This window comes from Quercus lobata, chromosome 2 (assembly GCF_001633185.2).
Source record: "Quercus lobata isolate SW786 chromosome 2, ValleyOak3.0 Primary Assembly, whole genome shotgun sequence".
NCBI classification, from domain to species: Eukaryota; Viridiplantae; Streptophyta; class Magnoliopsida; order Fagales; family Fagaceae; genus Quercus; species Quercus lobata.
The window spans coordinates 74,516,287-74,543,786 of NC_044905.1; the positions used below are offsets into that span (position 1 = coordinate 74,516,287).

Below are 27,500 nucleotides of genomic sequence, written 5' to 3' on the forward strand. Positions count from 1 at the left end.
AGAGATTCTCCAAACTACATAAGGGTACTAAGGGAGTTAAGAATGCCAAACTCCAAATGGTCATTACCCAGTTTGAAGAATCACGTATGAGAGATGATGAATCCTTTAATTCATTTTATGCCAAGCTAAATGAGATAGTGAAATCTGCGTGAAACTTGAGTCACTGGGACTCGGTTTCCTTAGAAGACCAAATTCACAAACACCTTCGAGTCCTCACCTTCAGTTCCTCACATAAACATCTCACTAGCAAAACCAAACCTAACAAAAAATCAAATCCCTTTTTTTTTTTTTTTTGGGTTTTGCTTGGTAGTCAGAAAGGCAATTTGATGTATGTGAAATATACGGTGTAATGCTTAGTCAAAGGTGCCATTATAGATTTGTTTAGCTTATAACATGTGAGTTTGGTGTTTTTATATAAATATATTGTAGTAATTTTATCTTGATACAAACTTACTGCTTTTAGTTAAATATTGTGTTTTAAAGTATATATATATATACACACACACACACAAATCTAAATCAGCTAACAAATATTCCTACTAATCAAATGAACTATTTTATGAACCTGCAAACAAAATATCACTAAAAAGGTTGGCATAATATATTAGCATAGCTTCCAAAAAGATATATATATATATATATATATATATATAAGCACACAAAATTTGTGGCGTTTTTATCATTTCTATATATATACACACACAAATCTAAATCAGCTAACAAATATTCCTACTAATCAAATGCACTATTTTATGAACCTGCAAACAAAATATCACTAAAAAGGTTGGCATAATATATTAGCATAGCTTCCAAAAAGATATATATATATATATATATATATATATATATAAGCACACAAAATTTGTGGCGTTTTTATCATTTCAAAAACATGTCTTGAGTTGAAAAATCGAAGCCATAAACGAGATACATTATATTGCAAATTCATTAGATACACAATTCAGATGCAAACATTGTCATTATTATATGACAATTGATACCTCAGAAGAGCATTCTGAAATTATATATTAATCTTTTAATTTTTTTTCTTCTTTTAGAATAATAATTCAATAGGCTATTGTTTCTCAAATAAATTATATATTACACGAGTTTTTAATCAAACCATGCGATGCATGGGCCTTCAACTACTTTAATATAGAAGTTACAAAAAACAATATTTTTTTATAAACACCGTACAATAAGCAATTTTCAAACCGAAATGAAATAGACATGCAAACGGCTTATATTGTCAACTTTAAACTGATAGGAAGGCCAGATAAACAAAACCAAGTAGCTGGCACAATTTACATATTGATATCCTGTGTCTTATAATAAAAAGAGACATGTATAAGAGCGCATCAACGAAATTGTTTCTCCAGATGATATTAAACTGTAAACACTGAGACTGAGGAGATATTGAAGTTGATAAAACTTTTGCAGGGAACGCATTTACTTTTTATCAGTGGAGCGATTATTCCTGTGTCTACCAAGAATACGGGAAATCTGTAAACCTCTGCTGTATGCTTGGTTGAAGAGCATTCGCGTTTGGAATTCTGAAACAAATGGTAACCCGGCAAAGAATGCAACTGGGGTGAACAAAAGCAAGCCAATGATTATTTCATAGCCACGAGCAAGTGCCCTCACTGATCCCCAACATCCAGCTTGTTCAATCAGTGGCTTACTAGCTTGTGCAATCTAATAAATCAAACAAATTAAAACATCAACAAATGACAAACAAGAATACAATAAGGAGGAAAGCAGAAAGAAAAAACAAAACAAATTTTGCTTTGATAAAAATCAATAACAACAGTTGAAGCCCGAAGAGGCCTTGGCAAATAGAGAAATTATAGACCAAAACTAGAGTAAATAAAAGAACACATGGAAGGACTGAAACAGTATTTGTTTTGGCCTAAAACCTTTTAATTTTAAAATAATTGTTACAACAATGGGGGAATGGAGAATTTAAATTCTAATCCCTTTCCTAAAAGAGATGACCAGTCAATATTATTGCACTACTCTTGGCTTTGACATCAAACATTTTACCAAAAAGGTTTATTATTATTTCCAGGAGTTTGGCCCAATTGAAAATGTTGGTTTAAACTGAAAACTATTTTGGTTAAACCAAGAAAATCAACTTTAAATAAAAGAATTTACGCCTCACAGAAGACCCAAATTCACTCCCCCCCCCCACTCCCCAACACGCCACACCTCGCCACTGTTGCTCAATCTCATTGCCAATCGTAAGACACCACCGTTACACTCCTTTTTCTCTCCATCTCTCTGTTAAGAACTCCAAATTATATTTTTTGCCCAGAGATGTAATTCTTGTAATCTCCTGATAATTGTTGATTCCCTTCAATGTAATTAGTACTAGTTGATACTAGGATGAGTTTTAGTATTAAAGTAGATGAGACACATTTATGTGGCGTTTGATTTGGGGTAATGTTTTAGGATTCCCATGAATGTTTAAAGATTTTCATGTTTGGTTACAAATCACACTAGGGAATTAGATGCCAGAGGAATCTAAATTCCCCCTCAAACCTCATTTTGTAGGAATGTGGATTTCTTTTAAAACGGGTGGGTATCCACATTCCCAAGCTTAAAGAAAATTGTATTTTTTATAAATTGACAATTTTAACCATTTTTTCCTTATCATTTAAGCAATGGAGATAAAATATAAAACAAATCATCAATATCTTTTTCCTCGTATTTATCTTTTCCCACCAAAACAACATAAACAGGATATACAACTTTGTTGATATATTCATTTTAGGTTTCACATGTGAAAAAAAAAAAGGTTTTGAAGAGGACCCTCCATTATTATCAGGTATTCACTTTTACTATTGTGTGTGTTGCTCAACAAATTATTAATGGATCTATTTTCATAGAAATTGTTAATGTATCTATTTGTATCCCAGATCTTGATTTTGTTTAGTTGCTAGAAATATAGATCTGGATTGGTGGCTTCATCTGGTTTTTTGTTTTTAGATTAATGGCTTTGTTTCTAGATTCATATGATACAGTACAATTTTATTGTACTTTCTCTTCTTTAAGTCTTCTAAAGAGTAAAGACTGCTGTTTCTTCTGGCCCCAACTAACATTAATCAGTAACATCCAATCGGTGTGGGATTCAACTTGAGGCCATTGTTTACAGATTTACTACACAGTACCAGTGATCCACTAAACTTGGGTCAAATCCCTAACTTGGAGTTGCTCAAGTTATGGCTCCTATCTTGTGCTTTTGATGTTTGTTATACAAACAAACATTGTACTAGACTAGTAGAACTTTCATAAAATTGATTGGAAGTTCTCTCAATCTTACAGCTTGTTCTTTTGACATCGCCAAAATTGAAGCCATTGTTGCTTTTTCTTCTTTCCCTTATTCAGAAAGTATTAACAAGTTCTTCATAGGGACATTAAAATTACGGGCAATAGCTAATCTAAGATTAAAAACAATAGAATAAAGAATAAGAATTTAAAATTTATTATTAAGAATAAAGAATAAGAATTTAAATAGTTATTTTTGTATTATACTTGTCATTTTGAAATGTTAGACTATAGTTTTAATGAACTTGTCATAATTTATAGTTTATAATTTATTTAAAGGAAGATTAAAAAAAAAAAACTTGATATTGGATTAACAAATCTAAGGATAAAATGAGAAAAATAAATAATTCATTTAAAATTCCTAAAAATAAACCAAACATTATAATTTCATATTCCTAGGAATCTTATTAGATTCTCAATTAAACCAAACATAGGAATAGTTACATTCCTAGGCATCCAGATTGCAAGGCATCACATTCCCAGTAATTTGGATGCTAGGAGTAATGTGGATTTCCCTGTACCAAACGCCACGTTAAGAATAGGATTAGTCTTATCCCTTGGCCAACTAAGTCCCATTATATAAATCTCTTGTGCCTACATAAAAAAATCCTAGAGATAGAGACAACTTTCAAATTGCCTCGTAGAGAGAGAGAAACCATTTCCATTGAGAGAGACAAACCCTAAACATTATCTCGCTTTTCCTTCCCTCTCACCATTTCCATACTCAAGAGAGGAGATTTTAACCATCACTACCTATACCTTATCTGGGTGTTAGAGAGTTGATGAGTGTTGGAAACTATTTGGAAAAGAGAAGTGCTATGTCCACAACATTTTCACAACACTTTTACAACAAATTATAGGTGGTAAGTTGTTATTGGTTCTAATTTGAACCTACGACTGAAATTACTTTTTTGCCTTATCAATAACAACCCGTAACAACCTACCACATAAAATTTGTTGTGAAAATGTTGTGGCTTACTATTGGCCATTCAAGGTGTGGACTCCAATACTAGGTGAAGCAAGGACTTCGAGAAGTTAGTTACTAACAGGAGCTTAGAGGACTAAAGTACTAAGGGAACTTTAGGCTTGGAAGGTCTTTAGGAAACTTATACTGCAACTATTCATTAGTAGAGATTTGGTGGTGATGTCGCGGATAGGTTCTTCGCTAGGGAAACTAGTTTTCTCTTTAGTAACAGATCGAGTGTTATAGTGATTTAGACATGAAATTGGTTAATTAGGGTCTAAATATATACCTAGGTATTTTCTTTCATAGTGCGTACTTCTTTAAAAAGTGACTATCTTGAATCAAGTCAAATTCCTTTTAATTCCCACCCACTTTCATATAATTCCCATTCATTTCCATTAGGAACCATCAGGTTTCTAATAAATGGTATTAGAGCCGATGATTTTGATACTAATGTAGGACAGAATCTTCAAATTAATTTATGTAATTTGTTATTTTTGGTATTTTTATGTAATTTTCATTATTTTAGGTTTAGGGCATTTATTACCTTGTTTTTAAGTGCTTTTAATTCTTTTTAGGTCAAATTTGGTTCTTGTTATGGTTAGGTGTTGATTAGGAGTTATTTCAGAATATATTTTCTTGTTTGTCAAGTTTTACGGAGCCCTTAAATAAGCCCCCTAAATCTGTAAACGTTCTTTTAACAATTATTCAATCAATAAAATTCAGAAATTTTTGTCTCTCTATTTTCTGGTGAATTCTAGACACTTTCTCCTCGTTGATTCAAGGTTATTTTCAGAAGCAAATGTGTTTTGTTTCTTGTTTTCTAGAAGTAGACATGTTCTACTTTTAGATGCTTCCACATTCCTGCATTAGTTGGTTTTAGAGCCTTAACTTATACTACTTTGGTGGCTAATGTATGAGATGGTAGCAATTTCGGTGACAAAAACTTAGCAAGTATTACATGATATATAGATAGCACTCACAAATATCTATGCTATGATGCCGTCGTTGGAGCATGGAGACAATAGGGATAGATCTCACGGAAACAACTCACGGGCAATCTATTGGTAAGCAAATTTCATATAAACCTTATAGAAGAATTGCAAGATTTAATGGTTATTTTTATAATGAAGGTTTTCTTGATTGATTACTTGATCTAGAAGATTATTTGACTATGAGAATATTTGTGATGAGAGAAAAGTTAAACTTACTTTGTATAAACTTAGAGAGTATGCCTTACGATGGTGGAAACGAATATAGATTGATAGAATTTGACAAGGTAAAGACAAAATTCATTCATGGCCAAGGATGAAAAAGATGCTTGCTGTCAAATTTTATCCTTTGAATTGTGATGAACTTTTGCCGTATATAAAACAAGATTATTATTGGCTTAAGAAGTTCATAATTGGAATTGTTTTGAAGAAAAATATATTCCACCATTAAGTGAAGAATTGTATGTTGAACAACACATTTTTCTTGAAGAAAATTTAGGAGTTTATGAGGAAGTTCATGAAGATCTTATTATAGAAGAACCTAAAATCAAGATTGTGGAAGAGATTAATGAAGACTCTAGTATAGAGAAAGATCTTGAGACCGAGATAGTAGAGATCTTTAAAAAAGAAATTATAGAGGAAGTTGTCGACGATCTCAATGAAGTCAAGTTAGATGATTGCAACATTCAAGCTCCTATTATTTATGTGGGAGACACCGAAACATAATTTATTGATTTTATTGGGTTGAAAGATTTGATTTGATCATTGACTCTTATTTGGTGAATATTTTGAATTGCATGAAGATCAAAGGACAAGAAGTTCAAGTTGCCCAATTGATGACTTTCAAGTTTGGTAAGAAACTAAGAATACAAAGAAGATGAAGTATTTAAAGTTTTTGTTCTCTTGGCATGAAAGATTTTAGATTTCAACCATCAACTTAAGGGCGAGTTTGTTTCAAGTGGAGGGGTCTGACGTAAGACAGAATCTTCAAATTAATTTATGTAATTTGTTATTTTTGGTATTTTTATGTAATTTTTGTTATTTTAAGTTTAGGACATTTATTTCCTTGTTTTTAGATGCTTTTTAGGTCAAATTTGGTTCTAGTTATGGTTAAATATTAACTAGGAGTTATTTTAGAAAATATTTTCTTATCTGTCAAGTTTTACGGAGCCCTTAAATAGGCCATTTAAGTCTGTAAACGTTTTTTAACAATTATTCAATCAATAAAATTCAGACATTTTTGTCTCTCTATTTTCTTGTGGATTCTAGACCATTTTTCCTTCTAGATTCAAGATTATTTTCAGAAGCAAACGTGTTTTGTTTTTTGTTTTCTAGAAGTAGATGTATTCTAATTTTTGACGCTTTCACATCCTGCATCTGATATGAATGATTATAACTAACCAAAAATTTGGAAAGAACTGTGGCAAATGGTAAGCCAAGTTTTACAGGTCATGACCTTTTCCAAATCTTTTAAAGAGAAATTTTTTTGAAGATCCTTGATACTGTAACTGAAGAAGAGTTTCAGCTTCTTGATTCAATAGAAACCAAATTCTTGAACCATTGGAGAGCGAAGAACAAACAAAACCCCAAAAACAAGCAGCTGTTGGTTTGGAAGAAGAAAACACTGCTCTCCCATGTCCAGTGCAGTCCCCAAGAATACTAGGCAACCAACTAGACTGGTCTTGGACAGCCTTACCATGCATAGTCTCTATATGGTGTATCCTAAGGTCTCTAAATTCTACAATGAACTTCACACTTGCTTAGCTTCATGTGGGCTAGATCGATTTAAGCCTTTAAGGTTGATCTTGGACCTGGCTACGGTGACCGAGTCTCTCTTTTATGTGGTTGACACCAAGATTTCCTTCTGTGTTTGAAAATTCTCCTCATATGTGCCTATTTCTGGGTGGCAAGCCCAAGTTGATGTTCCAAGGTCACTTGGTCACATTCATGGAAGTCGACAAATATTACCAGACCTTCACATCAGCAGATGGTGTCCTAAATGCAAGAACATGTTCATGTTCAAGGTTCCATTATTAGAAATGCTTTCTCATATAATGGGAAGTATCTATCAAATGTTCGAAGAGATGGTTCCTTAGGCTAGAGCACGTGGAAGGGTCTCATGAATTGTCTTCAAAAGCAATGATATTCACAATATTACCTGCACAAAGCAAAGGTTGCAATGCAATGCAATGCAACGCAGCTTTTACGAGGTTAACACAGCAATGTTACCATTGTGAAACAACTGTGCTTGGCAATGTTACTCCTTAACAATGCTAAAGACCATTTTGGAAGACAAAGAAGTTAACGCTATTGTTCTCATTGGATGTTGCTACAAATTGTTTGAATTGGAGGACAACACTGAAACTCAATGTGGATTTCCAATGAGTGCTAGTGTTAAGTCTGCTTGCTTTTCTGGTTATGCACCTCTGTTTTGGGCTGTAATTAATTGTTTTGGAATAGTTGGTAAGTTCAATAGTAAAGATGCTTTGGAGTATGGTTTAGTGGTCAGTCCCTCATGAAGGTGTCATTCCACAACACCTTGTGGGCAAGGTGTTTTAAAACTTTAGGAACCTCAAATTATGCTATATGCCTCTAGATATAATTCTTTTAATCTCCTAATGATTGTTGAAATCCCTTCAATGTGGTAAGTTAGTTGAGATTAGGATGAGTTAATTAGGATTTGAGTACATGAGATACATTTAACACATGGCTTAATTCTTAGAGCATAGTTGAATTAATTAGCCAATTATCTTGAGCCATGTGGACCAAAGATATTAGAGTTAGTCTCTTATAAATGTATAATTATAATTCTCAATTAGGAATTGTATAAAGAATAAACCAAATTGTTGCTTAGCTCATTTTCTTTCTCTATGATTTTCTCTCTTAATAATTCTTTGGAGGGTGACTACCTTGAATCAAGCCAAATTCCTTTTAATTCCCACACATCTATATACATCTAAAAGCTGAAATGTAGCTTATTGTTGCTTTCTGTTGAGCCACATCAGCAGCCACATTATTCACATATATCCAACTCTCTCTCTCTCTCTCTCTCTATTTTTTAACTAGTAAATTGTCCATGAGATGCACAAATAATTTTGTGATATTTTTCGTAAGACAGTTTTGAAGAACGTTGTACATATATTATAAAGAAAAAGTAAACAAAATCGTAAAGAAAAATATATATTTTGAGATATTAAAAAATAGTTTAGTAGCTTTATTGCACATTTGTCGCCTTCTCAAGGTAAGATTAATTTTTTTTTAAAATCATGACTCCAAAAATAAATGCAAAAGAATAACTGGACTATGAAAATCAACTAATTTGTGTTGTTGTCACATATTATATGCCATGAAATAAAAATATGCCTAACTCTTTCACTGTTTTCCACTCATCAATAGTGCAACATTAAAACATAGTGTGGGCAAGTGCGCATACATGTATCTTATAGATGATTTAAAACTACAATAGAATATGGCTTTATATTACACAAATATTCTCTCTACTTATATACCCAAAACAAAAAATATTTAACCAAATTACCCAAATCTTAATCATATTTAAGCCCCTAATTTAAAAAAAAAAAAAAAAATGTTGCTAAAGTGTAGTAGCTTTAAAAATTAGGTTAGTAGTTTTACTGCACATTTGTAGCATTCTCAAGCTAAGATTAGTTATAAAAAAAAAAAAAAAATCATGAAACTAAAAATAAATGCAAAATAGTAACAGGACCATGAAAATCAATTAATTTGTGTTGTGTTCACATATTGCATATCATGAAATAAAAATATGCCCAACTCTCTCACTGTCTTCCACTCATCGATAGTGCGACATTAAGACATGGTGTGAGTATGTGTGTATACATGTGTCTTATAGATGATTTAAAACCATCATACAATATGGCTTTACATTATAAAAATATTATTTCTACTTATATACCCAAAACAAAAAATATTTAACCAAATTACCCAAATCTTAATCATATTTAAGCCCCTAATTTAAAAAGAGAAAAGAAAAAAGAAGTCATTTTTAGGAATGTAAGTCTAGGCCTGTTCAGATTCCGCCCGCAACCGACTAAACCGGTTTGCACCGATCTGAATGGCACCCATTTGAGCTTCACCGGAGGTGTATGGTAGGTGGTCGGAGACAATTTATGAGTAATAAAGACGGCTAGTGCAGCAAGTGGTTATGGGTTTTGCACTCTGACAAGTAACCAAACCGACCGCCATGTGTCTATATAAATGTATATACATATATACAGATATATAATCATGTTTCAATTTTAAAATACAAGAAATTTCTAGAGAGAGCAAGAGTACCCGTGCATTAGAGAGGACAGGCATGAAACGGTGAAAGCGAGACTTAGAGGCATGTAAGTGAGAAAGGAGAAGGAAGAAAAAGAAGAAAAATAGGGTTAAGTTAAATGATACAAAACGACATTGTTCCATTTGTTTATTTATTCTTTTAAAATCTGCTCTCTAAAACGCCGTTGTTTTGGATCTAGTAATAATTTTAATATTAGATTCAAAATGGCATCGTTTTAGTATAAGAATTTTTTTTATTATTAAAAGGTAGAACGATGTCATTTTAGTTAAAACCTAGTTTAAATATCTGAATCTCTTTTAATTTCTCTCTCTTAATCTCTCGTCCCTCCTCTCTCTCTCTCTCTCTCTCCCCCCTCAGCCGCTGCCGTTGCCACCACCGTCGTCTGCCACTCAATGCCACCGTTCTCCATGGTTTCGCCTCTCCTATCTACTCTTTGTCACAATTATTATCTAGATATTTCAAGAGAATGTTTTGATGCTTAATACCTAGTTACTATTCTTCTCCTGGCTATGCTTTCTTCCTGGTTTGTGAATTTATATAATGCTCAATATATACTTGTTTCTCCTTTCAATGCTTTTTAGAAAGATGGATAATTTGTTTGAAAATTTAGTATGGGTATTAGAGAAATATTTTGAAAATGTTTGTCTGGTTTTTTTTTTTTGGAATATTTAGGTTGTTTGATATTTCTATGTGGGTTGCTTGATGATTCTAAATGTCATTTGGTTTTTTATTTTAATTATTTGTTTGTTTTATTTTTGGCACCGAATTAACTGCACCGCACCGCTATGGTCAACTGAACTTGGTGAAGACCAATTCCTACCCTTCACTTGTGAGGTGCGGCCAAGTATAAGGGGAAACCGCACCCAATAGGTGCGGTGCAAAATCTCCCCCCATAATCGGCCGCACCGCACCATGTACATGCCTAAATGTAACCAGAACACCAAATTTTTTTTATTTTTACTTGAAAATGTTTTCACCATTAGAAAAGCTTTTTGTTGAAAAAAGAGTCTAAAATAATAAGATTATTTCTTCTAAAAAAAAAAAAAAGAAAGATAATAAGATGGTTACTGACCAGGATCAATCCCCATCCTGTTGGTGTGAGTGCTAGAATGCAGACTATTATGTCCCAAAGTGTCAAATGGGGAACTGGTATTGAAGGAAGGAAAACAGAAAGGAATGCCAACGAAGATAGACCCACGATCATTCGGAAAAAAAGCCGGAACTGTGCACTCAAACGTCCCCTTCCAACGGACACAACCTGCAAAAGTCCAACAAAAATTATATATACTATATTGAAAAAGTTGAGTCTTTAAAACTGTGTTCGCCCCAAGGGGCTGTTTTCTTTCTATCCTCAAAAAAATTATATTATAGGCTTATAATCAATATATATGTCAAAGCAAAAACCTCATGTGTGAGAGCATGAGGTGTTTCTATGTGGCACTTCTAATAGAACTCTTTCATTTAGCCTTTCAACTCATTATTTTCTATTAACTCGTTTGGGAGTTTATAAGAGAATGAAATGAAATAACTACTAAAGAAAGGAAAAAAAAAAATGTAATGAAATTAAGTAACTATGTTTGGATGTTTTAAAATAAAGGAAGTGAAAGGAATGTAAGGTAACTTTGTTTGGAAGTAATATAGAGAGAGAAGAATGGAATTATTTTATGACAGTATTATTATTAGAACCTATTTTAAAATAAAGGGCTAACTATATAGGGATATTTTGGGAGTTTTAGTAAAAAATTCATTAAATTTAATTCTATTCCTTCCAATTTCTCCCAATTTTGAGGGGAATGAAAATTTGAGTTTTTAAGAGAATAGAAAGGAATGAGTATTTCCTTCTGCCCATTCCATTCCCTTTCACTTCGTCTTCGTTTGAAATTCATAAGAAAATAGAATGGAATGATCTCGAGGATACTTGATCTCAAGGATTTCTTTGACTTCATGGATATTCTAGAGGAGAGAGTGGTAAAACTCGCGTTGTATAAGCTTAGATTGTAACACCCACCTTACTTAAATTTAATTTAATTGCTTCTAGAGTGAATTGGTAAATTATTTAATTTATTTTGAAGGTGATATTATTTTATATTATGATCACTACAAAGTAAATAAATAGAAGAAGATGTAGCATGGAGAGTTATTTTGTGGATTATTCATATTAAACTTTTAGTCTCCTTATCAATTAAGGAAAATAATAAGAGATTAAAACTTACTTGGATTAGGAGTTTATGTGTTATTGAAATCCTTTAGAGTTCTAGCCTATCTAAACAACCTTAATTTAAGTTTAGTTAGGAATTAAAGTCATAAGAAACATATTTAAGTTTTATGGGCTTCTTGGAGGCTAAAGAGATAAGTTTTAGTGTATCTTAAATTCCGGCCCAAATAGGAAACATACTTAACGTGTAAAGCTGGATTTATTTAAGAGTACTAATTGAAGTGGGACTGGTCTTCCTAGACTAAATTGGAGTGTTAATTTATATATACACACACACATTGGGTCTTTTTAAGTTAGCCATGTGAAAGGTAGAGAGAGACTACAAGATTCCGAAAAAAGAAGAAGAGAAGAAGTCAATGCTTAGTGTGTAAAGGTTTAGGAGCAAAGAATTATGGTTTCTCTACATTGAAAAGAATAGAATAACATGGTACTACTAGAGCAGCCAGCAAGTTCATATCGTACTGAGGTAAACATTTAACTATACATGCTTTATTGGAATCAGTAAATGCATCTTTGACTTAGGATTCATCATCTCATGTCGCATAGAAGTTTTAGAAATTATATTGATATATTCATGGAAAAATAGGCTATCATGGAAGTATCTATATAAACGTACATTAGTTTATTGATTTTGAAAGAGATCCTAATATATATGTGGAGTCGTATCACCATTCTTTATAAGTTAAGCCTATATAGACATCCATAGATGGTATAAACGTACATTAGTTCATTGATTTTGAAAGAGATCCTAATATATATGTGGAGTAGTATCACCACTCTTTATCAAGGATGTCAATACCGTACCGGTTTGGCCACCGGTACGATATATTTCGGATACCGGTCAATACCGATGTACCGTTTCGGGTTTACCGCTATTTTTTATATTTATAAATAAATATATATATATATATGTATGTATGTGTCTGTGTATATATATATTATAATAAATATAAAAGTTTACCATAAAACATTTCCTCAATTCAGAACTAATTATTCATGGTTTTAGACTTTAGTATCAATTAAAAGGGAAAAAAAAAAAAAATAAATAAAATAGAAAGCTTAAAAGTTACCATTGCATACTAAAAAAACAAATAATACTAATAAGTTAATGCAAATAAGTTACTATTCTGTCCTAACAAAAATTCAAAAATTACAAAACTTATTAAAAAAAAAAAAAAAAACTTTTTTCTGTACTGGCCGGTACGCCTGGTACCGGCCGGTATTTTTTCTAATACGAAATAGGGGGGTCGAGCGTACCGGATTGCTGGCCGGTACGGTATATTCCGACCATACCGGCCGGTACGGTACGGAATCGATAACCTTGCTCTTTATAAGTTAAGCCTATATAGGTATAGCAGATTGTAGTATTAGGGATAACACTACAATTATATAAAATATAGTACAGACGTGATGTATATTAGATTTAATATTGCGAAATCTTCACGGTGGCTAAGGAAAAGTTTTATAAGAGGACTTTTTGGTTATTCGAAACCTGCCCTTATTGAGTTATTTGATTCTTAATTAGGTTCTAGTTGACATTGTTTTGGACAATTGAAGTGAAGCTTGGTTTAGCAATTAGAATTAAGTGGACCTCAGAACATGACGTCTCTTAAGACGTGTATAATTATATATATACATATTTGCAAAGAAGTGAGGTTTTAAAAACTTATACCATTGTTAATGCTTTATATATATCTAAATTTTATTTCTTGTACGTTACTTTGAAACTGTATATTTTAAGAATGACTCAAAACAATATTTTTGAGAAAGTATCTATTATATGATATATGATTAGTATTGACAATATTGTAATAAAGGAAGAATGTTTTCAAGTGGTCAGCTAGACAGCCTACAACATTTGCCAACACAGGGTTAAGTGTTGGCTTTTGGCTGATGTAGTGTTATTTTGATGTGGTGTAGTGTTATCGTTTGCTCTTTAGAGCTAATATTGCCTCTTTGAGGTTAGTATTATTGTTTCCCATGGGAATCACCCATTGAGTGTTTAGCAATTTATGTCTTTGTGTAGCTAATGTTTAATGTTTTCTATATCAAACTATTATTTCATTGTTATTGACCTTTATAAGTGGAAAAATTGTTTATTACTATAATATATTGTTTCTACATATTTAGTGTATTTTGGCTAATTAAAATGGTTACTATTTTATTTATTGATTACAGTGTTATAGTTAAATGTTTTCTTTCTGACAGTTTTATAGAATATATTATATTATAGTTAAAACTATTTGTAAATGTTTTGTAAAGATTATATTTTGTCAATGATGCTATTGTTTTGTTTTGAAAGACATCCTCATGTTATGTAATCTCTTATTGAGCTTCTTGCTCACCCCTCTTTCTCCACCCTTTCAGATTAGAGCAGTGGAATATCTTTTGACGGTAGATCATTGGAGCCATAGATTGAAGGTTTTTTTGGAAACTATATTAATTAATGGATTATCTTATTATGTTTTCTTATGATAGAGAGTTTCGTTTTCTTGAAACTATTTGGGATTGTATTTGGAGACTTTATTGTTAAAGTTTTAGTTTGATGGATTTTATAAGAAAGATTTGATGGTTTGATTCTTATTTGTGGATATTTAATTACGCTTTATTTTATTATATTATTGTTGATTATTTATAAGATGGGTTGTGCATCTAAATCCTTGGTATAGGTTTGGAGTGTCACATAGACGGTATGCCTTATAAAGGTGGGAATGAACAAAATTTCATGGAATTCGACGAGGTAAAGACAAAATTAGTTCATGGTGCTTGCAATTGAATTTTTTTCCCCATGGGATATGATGTAATACTGTCCAATACAAAACAAGATCAGATGCCAAAAAATACGTACTTTGACAATTCCTACATTCAACCTTCAAAAGAAGATATAAATTAGGAATCAACAATATAGAGCCAATTTTGGAAGAAGTGGTTACAAAAGATGAAGTCTTACCACAATTAGATGAATTGAAGCTTAAAGATGTGAAGTGGGACATAATCTCCAAAATGTAATTTGTTATTTCCAGTAATGTTATGTAATTTTCAGATTTTTAGGATTAGAGTTATTATTTCCTTAATTTTAGGTGTCTTTAATGTTGTTTAGTCAAATTGAGGTTTTCAACGTTTTTTCTAGTTTTCCTATAGTTTTGTTCTTTCAATAATTATATGCTATATAGCCTCCAGAGGTAGTCAGACTATTATTTCAATTTCTAGTGGATTCAAGATCTATCACCTTGTGGATTCGAGGTTTACTACTAGAAACTAATAGTATAGTTTCTGTTCTATCAAAGAGAGCATTGTGTGTGTTTTCTTCAGGCTTTAGTGACATCAAGATAAGTTCAACTGAAGTCCCTAAAAATTTAAGATAAGTTTTACTATTTGTTAAATTATTTTAATCACCTATTATAATTTTGTTTTTTAAACAATGGAAGTTGGGTTTTACACATCATGCTTGTGGTATGTGGCTTATCGTATATTTACATGTTATATAACGTGATTTCACCAGATTTGGCATGCTATAAGTACATTAAAATAGTTTGTTCGAAGTAAATATATGAAAATATTACACGGGTATCTAAAATCTAAAACTATATATAAAAGTAGAAGTTTTCTCCTACAATTAAGGTTATTTTGACATGTAGGCAAAGTGCCTTCTAAATTTCAGCCATGTTTACAATTAAAAAGCAAAAACTCATACTGTTTCGACAATCTTAAAACACTGCTTAATAGTTTCTCAATATAAAAAAAAAAAAAAAAACTAACTGGTTAAAATACAAAAAACTTGAGATACAGAGGTAGAGAGGGAGAGACAGAGTTTGTAAGCCACACCAAGAGAGAATTATCTAAGGCCAGTCAGTTTTCCTGCCACTGCCCGTTCCCTTGCCATACTCAGACCATCGAAACCACAGGGCACACAGAGATTGGCGGAACTACCACCGGTAAAGGTTTTTTTTTTTTAAATTTCTTTGAGAAAAAAGAGAGGAAGTTTTAACGAAAGAGAGAAAAGGAGTCTCAGAAAATTCCATTCCAAAGATGTTGGAAACCATCTGAGAGTCTAGACCACCATCAAGATTCCTTTTTGGCTTTTTTTTTCCTTTATTTTGATCTTTATTATTCTTCTGAAATTTGTTTACGGGTTCTCAGGAAAAATCACTTTGATAATAATTTGAATTGTTGTTTAAATAGATGACATTTGAAGAAATGATAAGTTGATAACTACCAATATCATGTGATGTAATTATCCAAACAATCGATTGTTTCTTATCTAAGAAATCATCCAATCGATACCATTTGGCAATGATAAGTATTTGCAGAATATTGGTGCCATTGCTTTGTTTATTGACTGATAGCACAACGAATGCTTTGGAATGGTGTCTTTGCAGCTAACAAATGGGAGTTTTGGGTAATTTGGGTTACCTTAGGTTCTGATTTGATTTTTTGGTTTCTCTCTTGAAATTTGTCTTTCGCGATTTTTTTTTTAATGCACAATAAGGCTATTAAATTATATTTGCGTTTGCTGGGTATTGTTGTGCTTTGGTATATGAACGAAAATAATTAATTATTGAATGTGAGTTTTGAATTTTTTTTAACATATTCTGGAGTATTCAGTAAAACCCAATTTCTGGATATATAAATTCAAATGTTATTTGGGTAGAATAGAAAGTAGTTTGTACCACCTGAGATTTATAATTTTTTTTTTTTAACATTGTTTTTTCAGTAATGAATGTGTTTTTCTTTCTGCTGTGCGTTTTAAATTTTTTTATTTTTGAGGGAAATGGTCAAAAAGAAAGAATGAAACTAAGGAATAGAGGACATTTCTAACTAAAAAAAAAAAAAAAGGAATAGAGGACATGGTGTGTGCACAATGTCTCAAGTAAATTTGGAGAGCTATGTTGAATCATTCATATGCTGAGAAGTTTTTTTCTTGCCTAAAATAAAAAACCAAGAAATTAAAGCAAAAATAATAGTCTATCTAAAGAGAAGGAACTGTCTAAAGAATTTTACCTTTGTTCTCTGATGTAAAAAGTTAAGAAAATAGAAAAATATCCAAACTACTTGATGTGTTTAAATTTGTTAAAGATGAGATTTTAGATGCAATTCCTCCAGCATGTATGCTCTTCACCTTTGGACATCGGTTTAATAAAAATTTCTAAAGAACTATCTGAATTACAATTTATCAAAAAATAAAACAGTTTGAATTACAAGAATTATGTGCTTTTAATTATTAATAAAAACTGCTTGACACTATTGAAACTTCCACAATGTAAATTTGGTGGCTGGGGTTGTATGATGCATTCTTAGAATTCAGACTACAAAAGATTGAGCAAAGTGTAACTTGGCAGAGAAAAAATGTGAATTTATTTTTCTTTTCCAATTTTGTTTTAGGTTCTTCTGTGGTTTCCAACTTTTCATAGATTTAATTTAGATGTTGTTTGTATATTAAAAATTGCAATTGTTAACCATGTTTGATGCTGATTTTTTTTTTTTTTTTTTTTTTTTAATCTATTTAAGATTAGAACATCAATCTTGGGCATCTACATCCCAATTTGGATTTCCCTAGTAGGTGTAAGTGATTCTGTTGCTTAATGCTAATTAAGGCTTTAAAAGATCTTATATTACTTATAAGTACATCAAAGTTCCTTTGAACTATCAGCTATGCTTTCTCTTATCAATCAGTTACTTTATCAGCGTCATTTAGATTAAAACCGCTAAATTTAAAGAATTTAAGGTGGTGTTTTTTTCCATTAAGGTATGATTTTCGGTTTTTCCACATTTAAATATGCTCTCCTGAGTTTTCGTGATCAGCAAAATAGTTTGAGTGGATTATGAATAGAAGTGCAGTTCTACTAAAGAAAACAATTGTGAAACGTGGGGTTCAAAAGGTTGTATAAATTTCTATCATTTCAAAGGTTACATTTAAATAGGTCTTCATTATGCTATTGCCTCCAGTTGGACAACAATCACCCATTTATCACATCAAAGAATCCATTTTGTTCCTATTGTGTACACCTTTGTAGTTAGCATGTTCAAGATGGACTACATTTGAGGGGGTTTTCCATATGTCTTCATTATGCTATTGCCTACAGTTGGACAATGATCACCCATTTAGCAAACCCCCATTTTGTTCCTATTGTGTATACCTTTGTAGTTAGCATGTTCAAGATGGACTACATTTGAGGGGGTTCTCCATATGTGCTATAGTTTTTGCAAGTGAATGATGATGGCTCAATTCATCCAAGTGAAACAAAACTGGCACTTACAGTGCATCAGGGCTAGAATATGGCTTAGCTCACAAAATGTTTTTTTGGTAAACGAGTTCTTAGACTTTATTTTTTGCTATGGGGAATTTTGGACTTTTGACATTGTTATTGAACCAAACTCTATATCGCACAATTCTCATTTTTGTTTTTTGAAGTGATTGGAATTATTAAAACAAAGCCTTTAACAAACATATTAACTGTTGTATTTTATTGTATTGTTATGCCAAATTGATGGTATTTTAAATATGTAAAATGTTCCTGTGCATTGAGCGGGTTAAATTCTAGTAGTAATAATGTTAAGATATAATTCATTTATATATGATTTTTAATTAATTTGGGTATGATACTAGTATCAACAAGAGACACACATTTAATTTCAGGCAACAAAAACTCGTTTCTGATGTAATGTGGTATCAAGTTTCCTAAAACAAGATGAAAGATATTCACAGATATTTCAAGGTAGGTAGGAGTCTGAAGGCTTTTACTACTCACCTTCATCACCAACAATATGACAACGATCACAAGCCATGAAACTCCATAAACCTGTTAACCAGATTAAATTCATTAGAAATATTGTAGCCACCCAGTTTAATTACATTATAAACATCAAATGCTTTTCTAAAGAGCAATATTTGAAACAAAACATATATTACAATCTTCTCACAACTTGCTAAAGTGACAAGTTGTGAATGGTGGAATATAGGTCTACTGTTCCCATCACAATTTCATCCACCAATTATAACTCATCATCCTAGCAAGTAGTGAAAAACTGAGAAATAGGTTTGTTTTAATCGATTTAGTACTGATTTACTCTTTTGATATTATAGTTTAAATAACGTGACATACCAGAAAGCATTTTTTTTCCTTGGTAAGGTTCAAATGATATAGAAGCCCATACTGATAGATGAAAAAGCGCAATGCTAAAAATATCTCAACAATAATACCACACTTCCCAGAATAACGGAGATGCTCTTGTTCCTTTTCCCACCAAGATTCCCAACTTTTTTCTGGAGATACACCTATCCCTCCCTGGTTGGTTATCCATTTATTCCAATCCGCCCAATCATCAACAATCTTTTGCCACTCAAAGCCTGATGGATTGAAGAGGAAAGGAGCAAAAAGCCATGTCCCCACCATGAACCATATTGATATAGTGATCATGAAATGCGAAACTGCACCGCCATAACATTTTCCAAATATTTGGTATGCAAGAAGCAGAATCATCAGTTCAATACCCTTAACAAAATGACTGCGAGAGTAGAGCCTATAGTTCTCAGAAAACTTAGCATGGACCACTGCAAAACCACGACCTACACCTCCGTATTGTGCACACCCATGAAGCAATGTCCTTCCATAATAGTGGGCCTTTGTTCCCAAAGAAAATGTGAAGAAGATAGGACCCAACTGTAAGTGCATCAATATAAAATCACTTAATGGTAATTGCATCAAAATGTAATCAGTAAACGCACTATGGATGCCTTTTTCCAAACTAGTTTCCACCATCATTGGCAAGGACATAAGAAATCCAATTTGAGAAAAAGACTGAGAAGCAAGGGCCTCTTGAAGAGGCTTATTGCCTTGAATAACAGGCTCAGTGCTCAGTCCCTCTTCAAGTCCACTGAGAATTAGATAAAGGCGGCCATAGAGAAACACATATACTGTAAGCACAGTCAGCTGTCAAAACCAGAAACTGAGTGATTCACATAAGTATATGAGATTATATATATATAGGCAAATAGATTATATCTCATACATACCAAGGTACTGAAATAAAAACCAACAGTGGTGAAATAAAATGACAGCATCCGGAAGAAATTAAATAGGTGCCCAAGCCTATATATGTCACGACTCAATGTCTGTTCACCATTCCCATTAGCTATCTTTGCCTCAAACATTGTGATCTGTTCAAGGCCGAAATCTCTCCCTTTACCAACTTGAATATATTCATGATGAGTAACATTTCCTTCACGTAATGTAGAATTAAAACCTGCAGGTCATGGAGAGATGAATAGTTAAATAGTCAAAGCCAAAATCACACTCATCTAGTCCAGTACAAAACAAGTTCTCCAGCTAGAAAATGCCTGCAAATATGTCCTTGCTTAAATTGATGACTTTGGAAGCTTTGCTGAAACCCCCTCTAGTAAGGTGGAAGAGTCTATCAAACACATCTGGATGACCATAGTGGAACCGAACTCTGAATGAGCAGCAGAAATTATGGATTCAGTGCATCAGATTCAAACATTCAATAATGAAAAATCTTATTTAGACCCACCCCTTAGTTAATTAAGGGGTGGATTAATTAAAAATTTAACAATTATGCCAATTAAGCGATTACAATTATGTTAAGTTAATAACAACCACAGCAAGTATTGAATCTGAAAAAATAAATTAAGAGACAAAAGAGAATGTAGATCTGGTAACGAAGTGAACGATCAATGGAGAATAACTCCAAAGAAAAAAGCACTTTGAGGGCAACCTACCCCAAATAAGGCAGTCCACTATAAGAAGAGAAATTAGAAATCTTGTTCAACTGACTTGACCATAGACACTACCCAGTAACGAGCTTACGGCTGTGACCCACAATAGCTTCAGAACATCAGAATTCTATGTACATGAATCCCTCTATGAAGTAAAGCCCGAGTTCACAACCAGAACTTCTGACTGACTCCAAGGACACTTTTGAAGATTTGAATACCTTAATGCAGGATTAGGTTGATCGGTTCTGTGGCTTTAACTCTTGATCAGCAATATGGCACCATCATCATTGTTAATATCGTTGTTTTGAACTCATGGGTTTAACAATCTTAGGCTTAGATTTTCTCTCTGTATGGTGCATAGCTACAACCTCTCTAAACCTCCTGAAGTGTGCTTATAAAGTGCCATTTATATGTTAAGCATGCAGGGCACAAAAACCAAAGCCAGCCTACTTAATAAAAACATGTTACAGCCTGAGTTTATGATTTTCGATCGATTGAGCTGTGATCAAACAACCATTGACAATCCTCTTTCAATTGAACGAGAAGTGATCAAATTTCTGTCAAAAACTAGAATTTGATTAATCAAGAGTCTATCACATGGCAGTTGCAATCCTGCAAAAAGTCTTCTTTGACGTTTTTGATAAAACATACGTATCGGGTCAATTAACCCTTACATAAAACAAATTATTGATATACACAGGTATACATGAGTTTACTGTTTTGCCCCTAGCTTTATACCCATAACACACACCCTCAAGTTGGAGAGTATATATCATACAATCCAACCTTGTTACATACTAAACCCAAACGAGTTTTACATAGAGCTTTGGTAAACATATCAGAAATTTGCACTCTTGAAGAAACATATGGAGTAGCAATTGCGCCATCTTCTACTTTGTCCCGAGTAATATGGCACTTCTATATGCTTGGTTCACGCATGGAACACAGGATTGGAAGCAACGTGAATTGATGCTTGATTATCACAATGCATAGTCATAGGCACTTTCATAGCAAATTTTAATTTCTCAAGTAAATACTTAATCCATATAAGCTCACATGATGTGTGTGCCATGGCTCTATACTCAGCCTTTGTACTAGATCTGGCAGCAACAGTTTGTTTCTTACTTTTCCAAGTAATCAAGTTTCCTACCAAAAAAGTGAAATACCTGGTAGTGGATTTTCTATCTGACAGTGATCCTGCCCAATCAGCATCAATATAGGCTTCTACCCGTAAGTTATCATTAGTTTTATACAAAAAAGACCACGGCCTAGATGTGCTTTAAGATACCTCACAATCTGAATAATTGACTCCCAATGTGGAAGGCGAGGATCTTTCATATACTGGCTCAAAACATTGACTGCAAATGATAAATCTGGGCGAGTAATTGTGAGATAATTTAATTTGCCAACTAGACGACAAAATCTCTTTGGATTAGATAACAGCTCCCCTTGATCTTAATACAATTTGACATTAGGATCCATAAGAGTCTTCGCTGGTTTAGATCCTAGAAGCCAGTTTCTTCCAAAATATACATAACATAATTTCTTTGTGATAAATTGATGCCTTCTTTAGATCTTGCTACCTCGAAAAGAGTTTTGAAGGTATCTCTTCGAATCATCAATACCTATCTTGTCATCACCAACGATTATAATATTATCAACATATACTATCATCAAAATATTTTCTCTTGCAGAAGTATGAGAAAACACAGAGTGATTAGAGTGGCAATGTCACAATCCAAACTTTAAAATTGCTTCACTGAATTTACCAAACCAAGCTCTAAAAAATTGTTTAAGACCATAGATGGCCTTATGCAACCTACACATTTTTCCAAACTCCCCCTAAGCAACAAACCCAAGTGGTTGCTCCCTATACATCTCTTCCTTCAAATCACCATTCAAGAAGACATTTTCAACATCTAACTGAAACAAGGGCTAGCCCAAATTAGCAGCCATGGAGATCAAAATCCAAACAAAAGAAATTTTTGCAACAAGCAAGAACGTCCCCGCATAGTCAACATCGTATGTCTGGGTATATCCTTTGGCAACCAAGCGAACCTTCAAATGCTTAATAGAACCATCAGGCAAACACTTCACAGTATACACCCAATGACAACCAATAGTAGTTTTCCCATGAGGCCGAGTAGCTAAATACCAAGTAGCATTGTTAGACAGGATAGACATTTTTGCCTCCATAGCAGACTTTCAATCAGGGATGGACATAGCCTCCTAGACAGACTTAGGAACAGCAATAGAATTAAAGAACGTGGTAAAAGCATCGAGAGATGAAGAAAAATGACCATAAAAGACAAACTGAGAGATAGGATAAGAGGTACAAGAACGCTTACCTTTGCACAAAGCAATTGGAACAAAGGTAGGATATGGGGCGGATCACTAGGCAAGGAAGACGTCTCTAATGGAGGTTTCTGTCGACAACAATACACCTAGAGTGGTTTCTGAGGAGATTCAGAAGGAGACACAGGTGCTAAGCTGATGTAGCCACCCTCTACCCTTAGGCCAGCCAACCAACCCCCCCTCAACTCTTAGGATTGACAACTAGCCACCCTCTACAAGCCAAACAGCTAGCCACTCTTTCTGGCCTCTTAGGATAGCCAGCAGCCCCTTATTTTAACTTTTCATATTTGCCATGTATCCTCTTTAATTATAGTTTTGACTTACATAATTATTAGCTACTTTATTTTCTAGTAGTTAAAAATTATAAATAGGCTTGCCATGTAAGAGTAAAGTCATTTTTTTTGATGTAAACTCAACTTAGTTTTAGACCTGGACAGAAACTCAGTTTCTCCAGTTATTTTCTTTGTAATTCCAGTTTTGATTCTTAATTTTAAGGCAATTCTAGTTCAAGTTCTCAATTATTTTATCTTGATTTCCATCATTTGGTATCAGAGAACAGATCTGGTCTTCTTTTTCTCTACCACTTTGATCATTTGAGCCCTAGATTTCCTTGTTTTTCTTTTTTTCTCCCTCCATTCAAGATCCTAGAATTCAGATCTGGGTTCCTTGTGCCAATCAAATCTGTGTTGCTACTGCAAATATCACAGGTTTGATCACTTGTGCCATTGCTGCTATTTACAATTTTTTTCAAAGATTATGAAGCTTCTAATGGCCTAAAGTAGGAGAGGAAGGAGAGGTGGAATATGGGGGAATCAAATGGATGTTGGAGAAGGAGTTGAAGCCAACCCGCTGGTGGGGAGGAATGGTGGACGGATCAAAATATAGAGAGAGGAGATGAGATTGCTGAATTAAGGAGACAAGTTGCGTCACTAACGGAGGTGGTGCAGCGTATGCAGCCTTCTCATGAGGCTATCGATGAGTCTGATGACTCTCATTCTCATTTTGAGAACCCTTTTGGAGTTCCTCCAAGGGGTAGGCCTTTTGTGGAAAGAAATGAGCCAAGGCTTGACTACAATTTCGAGGTTGAAATTCTAGAATTTCAAGGGAGTCTCAAACCGAAAGACTTTGTAGATTGGCTTAACACCGTTGAGAGGGTGCTTGATTCATATGAAGTTATGGATGAAAAGAAAGTGAAACTAGTTGCTATTCGCCTTAAGAAGTGATAAAGTCAAGATCAAGAGTTGGGAGAAGATTAAGAAAAAGCACCTTGAGCAATTTCTTCCTTTCAACTACATCCAATAATTCTACAAAGACCTACACAACCTTAAGCAAGAAGGAAGTGTAGAGGAGTATACGGAGGCATTTCACCAACTTGTAGTAAGGGTAGATTTGAATGAAAGTGAAGAACAAATGGTTGCAAGGTACTTGAGTGGATTGAAGCCATCCATCCAAGATGTCCTTAGCCTTCAATCATTGTGGAACATGTCAGAAGCCTACAATTAGGCTTTATTGGTGGAAAAACAACAAACTAGGCCAACTTTAAGGTCTGACAGTGGGGTTCCAGGTCTAGTAAGGGGATTTCTAACCAATATAAGGTTTGGAATTCAAGTACATATGGGAGAGGAGAAATCTCTGGGGTTGGACAGCAACCAGCAAGTCCTAAATCTACCATTACAACCCCAAAACAGTCTCAGACAGCCACTGTTGGCGGTGGTAGACAGCAACAAGTGGGTATTTTCAAATGTTTCAAATGTGGAGAGCTGGGGCATTGATCTTAGGTTTGTAGGAAGAAGTCTCTTATGTTGGACGAAGTAAAAGAGCTTGAACATGAAGATGGAGAACCCATTTTTGATCAACCTTCAAATGAGGTTGGTGGTGATTTTGAAGAAGAAGAGGGCTTGACACTTGTGATGAGGAAGACTCTTCTTGCTCCTAAATTCAATTCCGAAGAAGATTGGCTGAGAACCAATTTTTTTTTTTTTTATACAACTTGCAGCATTGGAGGAAGTGTTTGTAGTATGATCATTGATGGGGGAAGTTGTGAAAGTGGTTTCTCAGGAGGCGATTGATAAGTTGAAGCCTGTCACCCAAGATCACCCACATCCCTACAAACTTTCTTGGTTCAAGAAGGGTAATGAGGTGAAAGTAATGAAGCGTTGCTTGATGCCATTTTATATCCGGAAGAAATATTTTGCTGAAGTTTGGCATGACTTAGTACCAATGGATGCATGCCATATCCTTCTTGGAAGACCTTGGCCATATGATCGCCAAACGATGCATGATTGGAAGAACACCTATACCTTAAGCAAAGACAATCAACAATTTACTTTGCTGCCAATGAAGGAAAAGGTGACTTATAAATCCTCTACAACCTCTTTACTTGCTTCTAAAAGCTTCATTCAAGAAAGTCAAGATAGTGGTTAAATTTTGGCATTAATTCCAGTCAACATAGTGGCTGGAAATGATGTTCCTAGTGTTGTCACTGAGTTATTACAGCAATATGGTGATGTTTTTCCCTATGAGTTACCTCATGAGTTACCTCCTGACTTGCCTCCTATGTGAGACATTCAACATGCCATTGATTTGGTATTGGGTGCACTCCTTCCAAACAAGGCAGCATATCGTATGGCTCCAAAGGAGAAGGAAGAGTTGCAAAAACAAGTTTAAGAGCTTCTTGATAGAGGCTACATTCGGGCTAGTATTAGCCCTTGTGCGGTACTTGCTCTTTTAACTCCTAAGAAAGATGGCTCTCAGAAGATGTGTGTGGATAGTAGAGCTATCAACAAGATCACAATCAAGTATCGTTTTCCAATTCCTAGATTGGATGACATGCTAGATTGCTTGGCGGGTTCAAAGGTGTTTTCTAAGATTGATTTGCGAAGTGGGTATCATCAAATTATAATTCGCCCGGGAGATGAATAGAAGACGGCCTTCAAGACACATCATAGATTATTTGAATGGCTTGTTAAGCCATTTGGTTTGACAAATGCACCTGGCACTTTCATGAGGGTGATGACATAAATGTTGCAACCGCTATTGGGGGATTGTGTTGGGATGTGTTTTGATGATATTTTGGTGTATAGCTACTGTTTGGAGGATCACTTGGTGCATTGACAGCTTGTGCTTGACATCTTGAGGAGAGAGAAGTTTTATGGTAACATGAAAAAATGTATCTTTGGAATGGATCAAGTGGTGTTCTTGGGATATGTTGTGTCCTCCAAAGGAGTGTTCATGGATAAAAACAAGGTTAAGGCAATTGTTGATTGGCCTACACCTTCTAGTGTGCAAGAGGTGAGAAGTTTCCATGGTCTTGCTCTTTTGTAGAAGGTTAATTAGCAATTTCAGCACCTCTCACCAATTGTCTCAAGCAAAAGTCATTTGTTTGGACTAATGAGGCCCAAGATAGCTTCCAACTTTTGAAGAGGAAGTTAACCAAAGCTCCTATCCTTGCCTTGCCCAATTTTGATAAGAGTGGGAATCGGTGGTGTCCTTAGCTAAGAAGGGCAGCCCATATCATTCTTTAGTGAGAAGTTGAATGAAGCAAGAATTAGGTATTCTACCTATGACAAGGAATTCTATGCTATTATTCAAGCCATCAAGCATTGGAGTTACTATTTGGCCTACAAAGAGTTTATTCTACACATTGATCATGAGGCTTTGAAATATCTCAATAGCCAATCTAATGTGAACAAGAGGCATGCAAAGTGGGTAAGCTTTTTGCAACAATTCACTTTCTCATTGAAACATCAGTCGGGAATTCTCCACAAAGTGGCTGATGGGTTGAGTAGGACGACTAGTTTCTCGGTGGAAATGCAAGCTAATGTTCCTAGTTTTGAAGTACTCAAGGAGAATTACCAAGATAACCCACATTTTGGTGATCTATACCAACAATTGCAATAGGGATAGCATCCTGCCAACAGTTGAAGGATGGATTTCTTTTCAAAGGGCTAAAATTATGTGCGCCTAAATGTTCAGTTGATGATTGTTGAACAACATAATTTAGGGCATTTTGCCAAATCAAAGACCCTAGAATTCCTTAAACAAGACTAATTTTGGCCAGGAATGACTAAAGATGTTGAGTGACATGTTCAAAGGTGTCAAGTTTGTCAAAAAGGAAAGGGTACAGCCACTAATTTAGGTCTGTATTTACCTCTTCCAGTGCCTAATAAACCATGGGAATGTATTAGTATGGATTTTGTTCTTAGCCTTCCACCTTCACAACAAAAGAATGATTCAATTATAGTGGTAGTGGATCATTTCTCCAAGATTGCTTACTTCATCCCATGCAAGAAAGACTTCGGATGCTTCCAATATGGCTGTTTTATTTTTCAAAGAAGTCTACAAGCTTCATGGTGTACCCCTCTCTATTGTTTCTAACAAGGATGCTAAATTTCTTGCTCATTTTTTGCAAACTCTATGGCACAAGATAGGAACCGAATTGAGCTTTAGCACTTCTTCCCACCCTCAAACGGATGGTCAACCCAGAGTTGTCAATCAAAGTCTTGGAAATCTCTTGAGATGCTTGATTAGAGAAAACCCAAGGAATTGGGAAAGTATCCTTCCCTTGGCTGAATTTGCTTACAACTTTTCTCTTAATT

The 27,500-nt window shown here is 33.9% G+C and overlaps 1 protein-coding gene across 5 annotated transcripts in view; it reads right to left on the reverse strand.

Moving 5' to 3' along the window:
• Positions 1-1,107: 1,107 nt before the first annotated feature.
• The window catches only part of LOC115976585 (callose synthase 3-like), a 93,694-nt gene continuing 67,301 nt past the window's right edge, over positions 1,108-27,500 (reverse strand). For 4 of the 5 annotated variants that reach the window (XM_031097939.1, XM_031097938.1, XM_031097941.1 and 1 more), the window contains 6 exons: positions 20,152-20,264; positions 19,828-20,057; positions 18,917-19,744; positions 18,563-18,613; positions 10,671-10,856; positions 1,108-1,692 (listed from right to left, as the gene is read on the reverse strand). In XM_031097939.1, coding sequence (XP_030953799.1) covers positions 1,447-1,692; positions 10,671-10,856; positions 18,563-18,613; positions 18,917-19,744; positions 19,828-20,057; positions 20,152-20,264 — 1,654 coding nt within the window. In that variant the 3' untranslated portion in view covers positions 1,108-1,446. Of the gene's footprint in view, positions 1,693-10,670; positions 10,857-18,562; positions 18,614-18,916; positions 19,745-19,827; positions 20,058-20,151; positions 20,265-27,500 lie in introns of those variants that run through there. The other variant, XM_031097946.1, reaches the window with a different exon arrangement.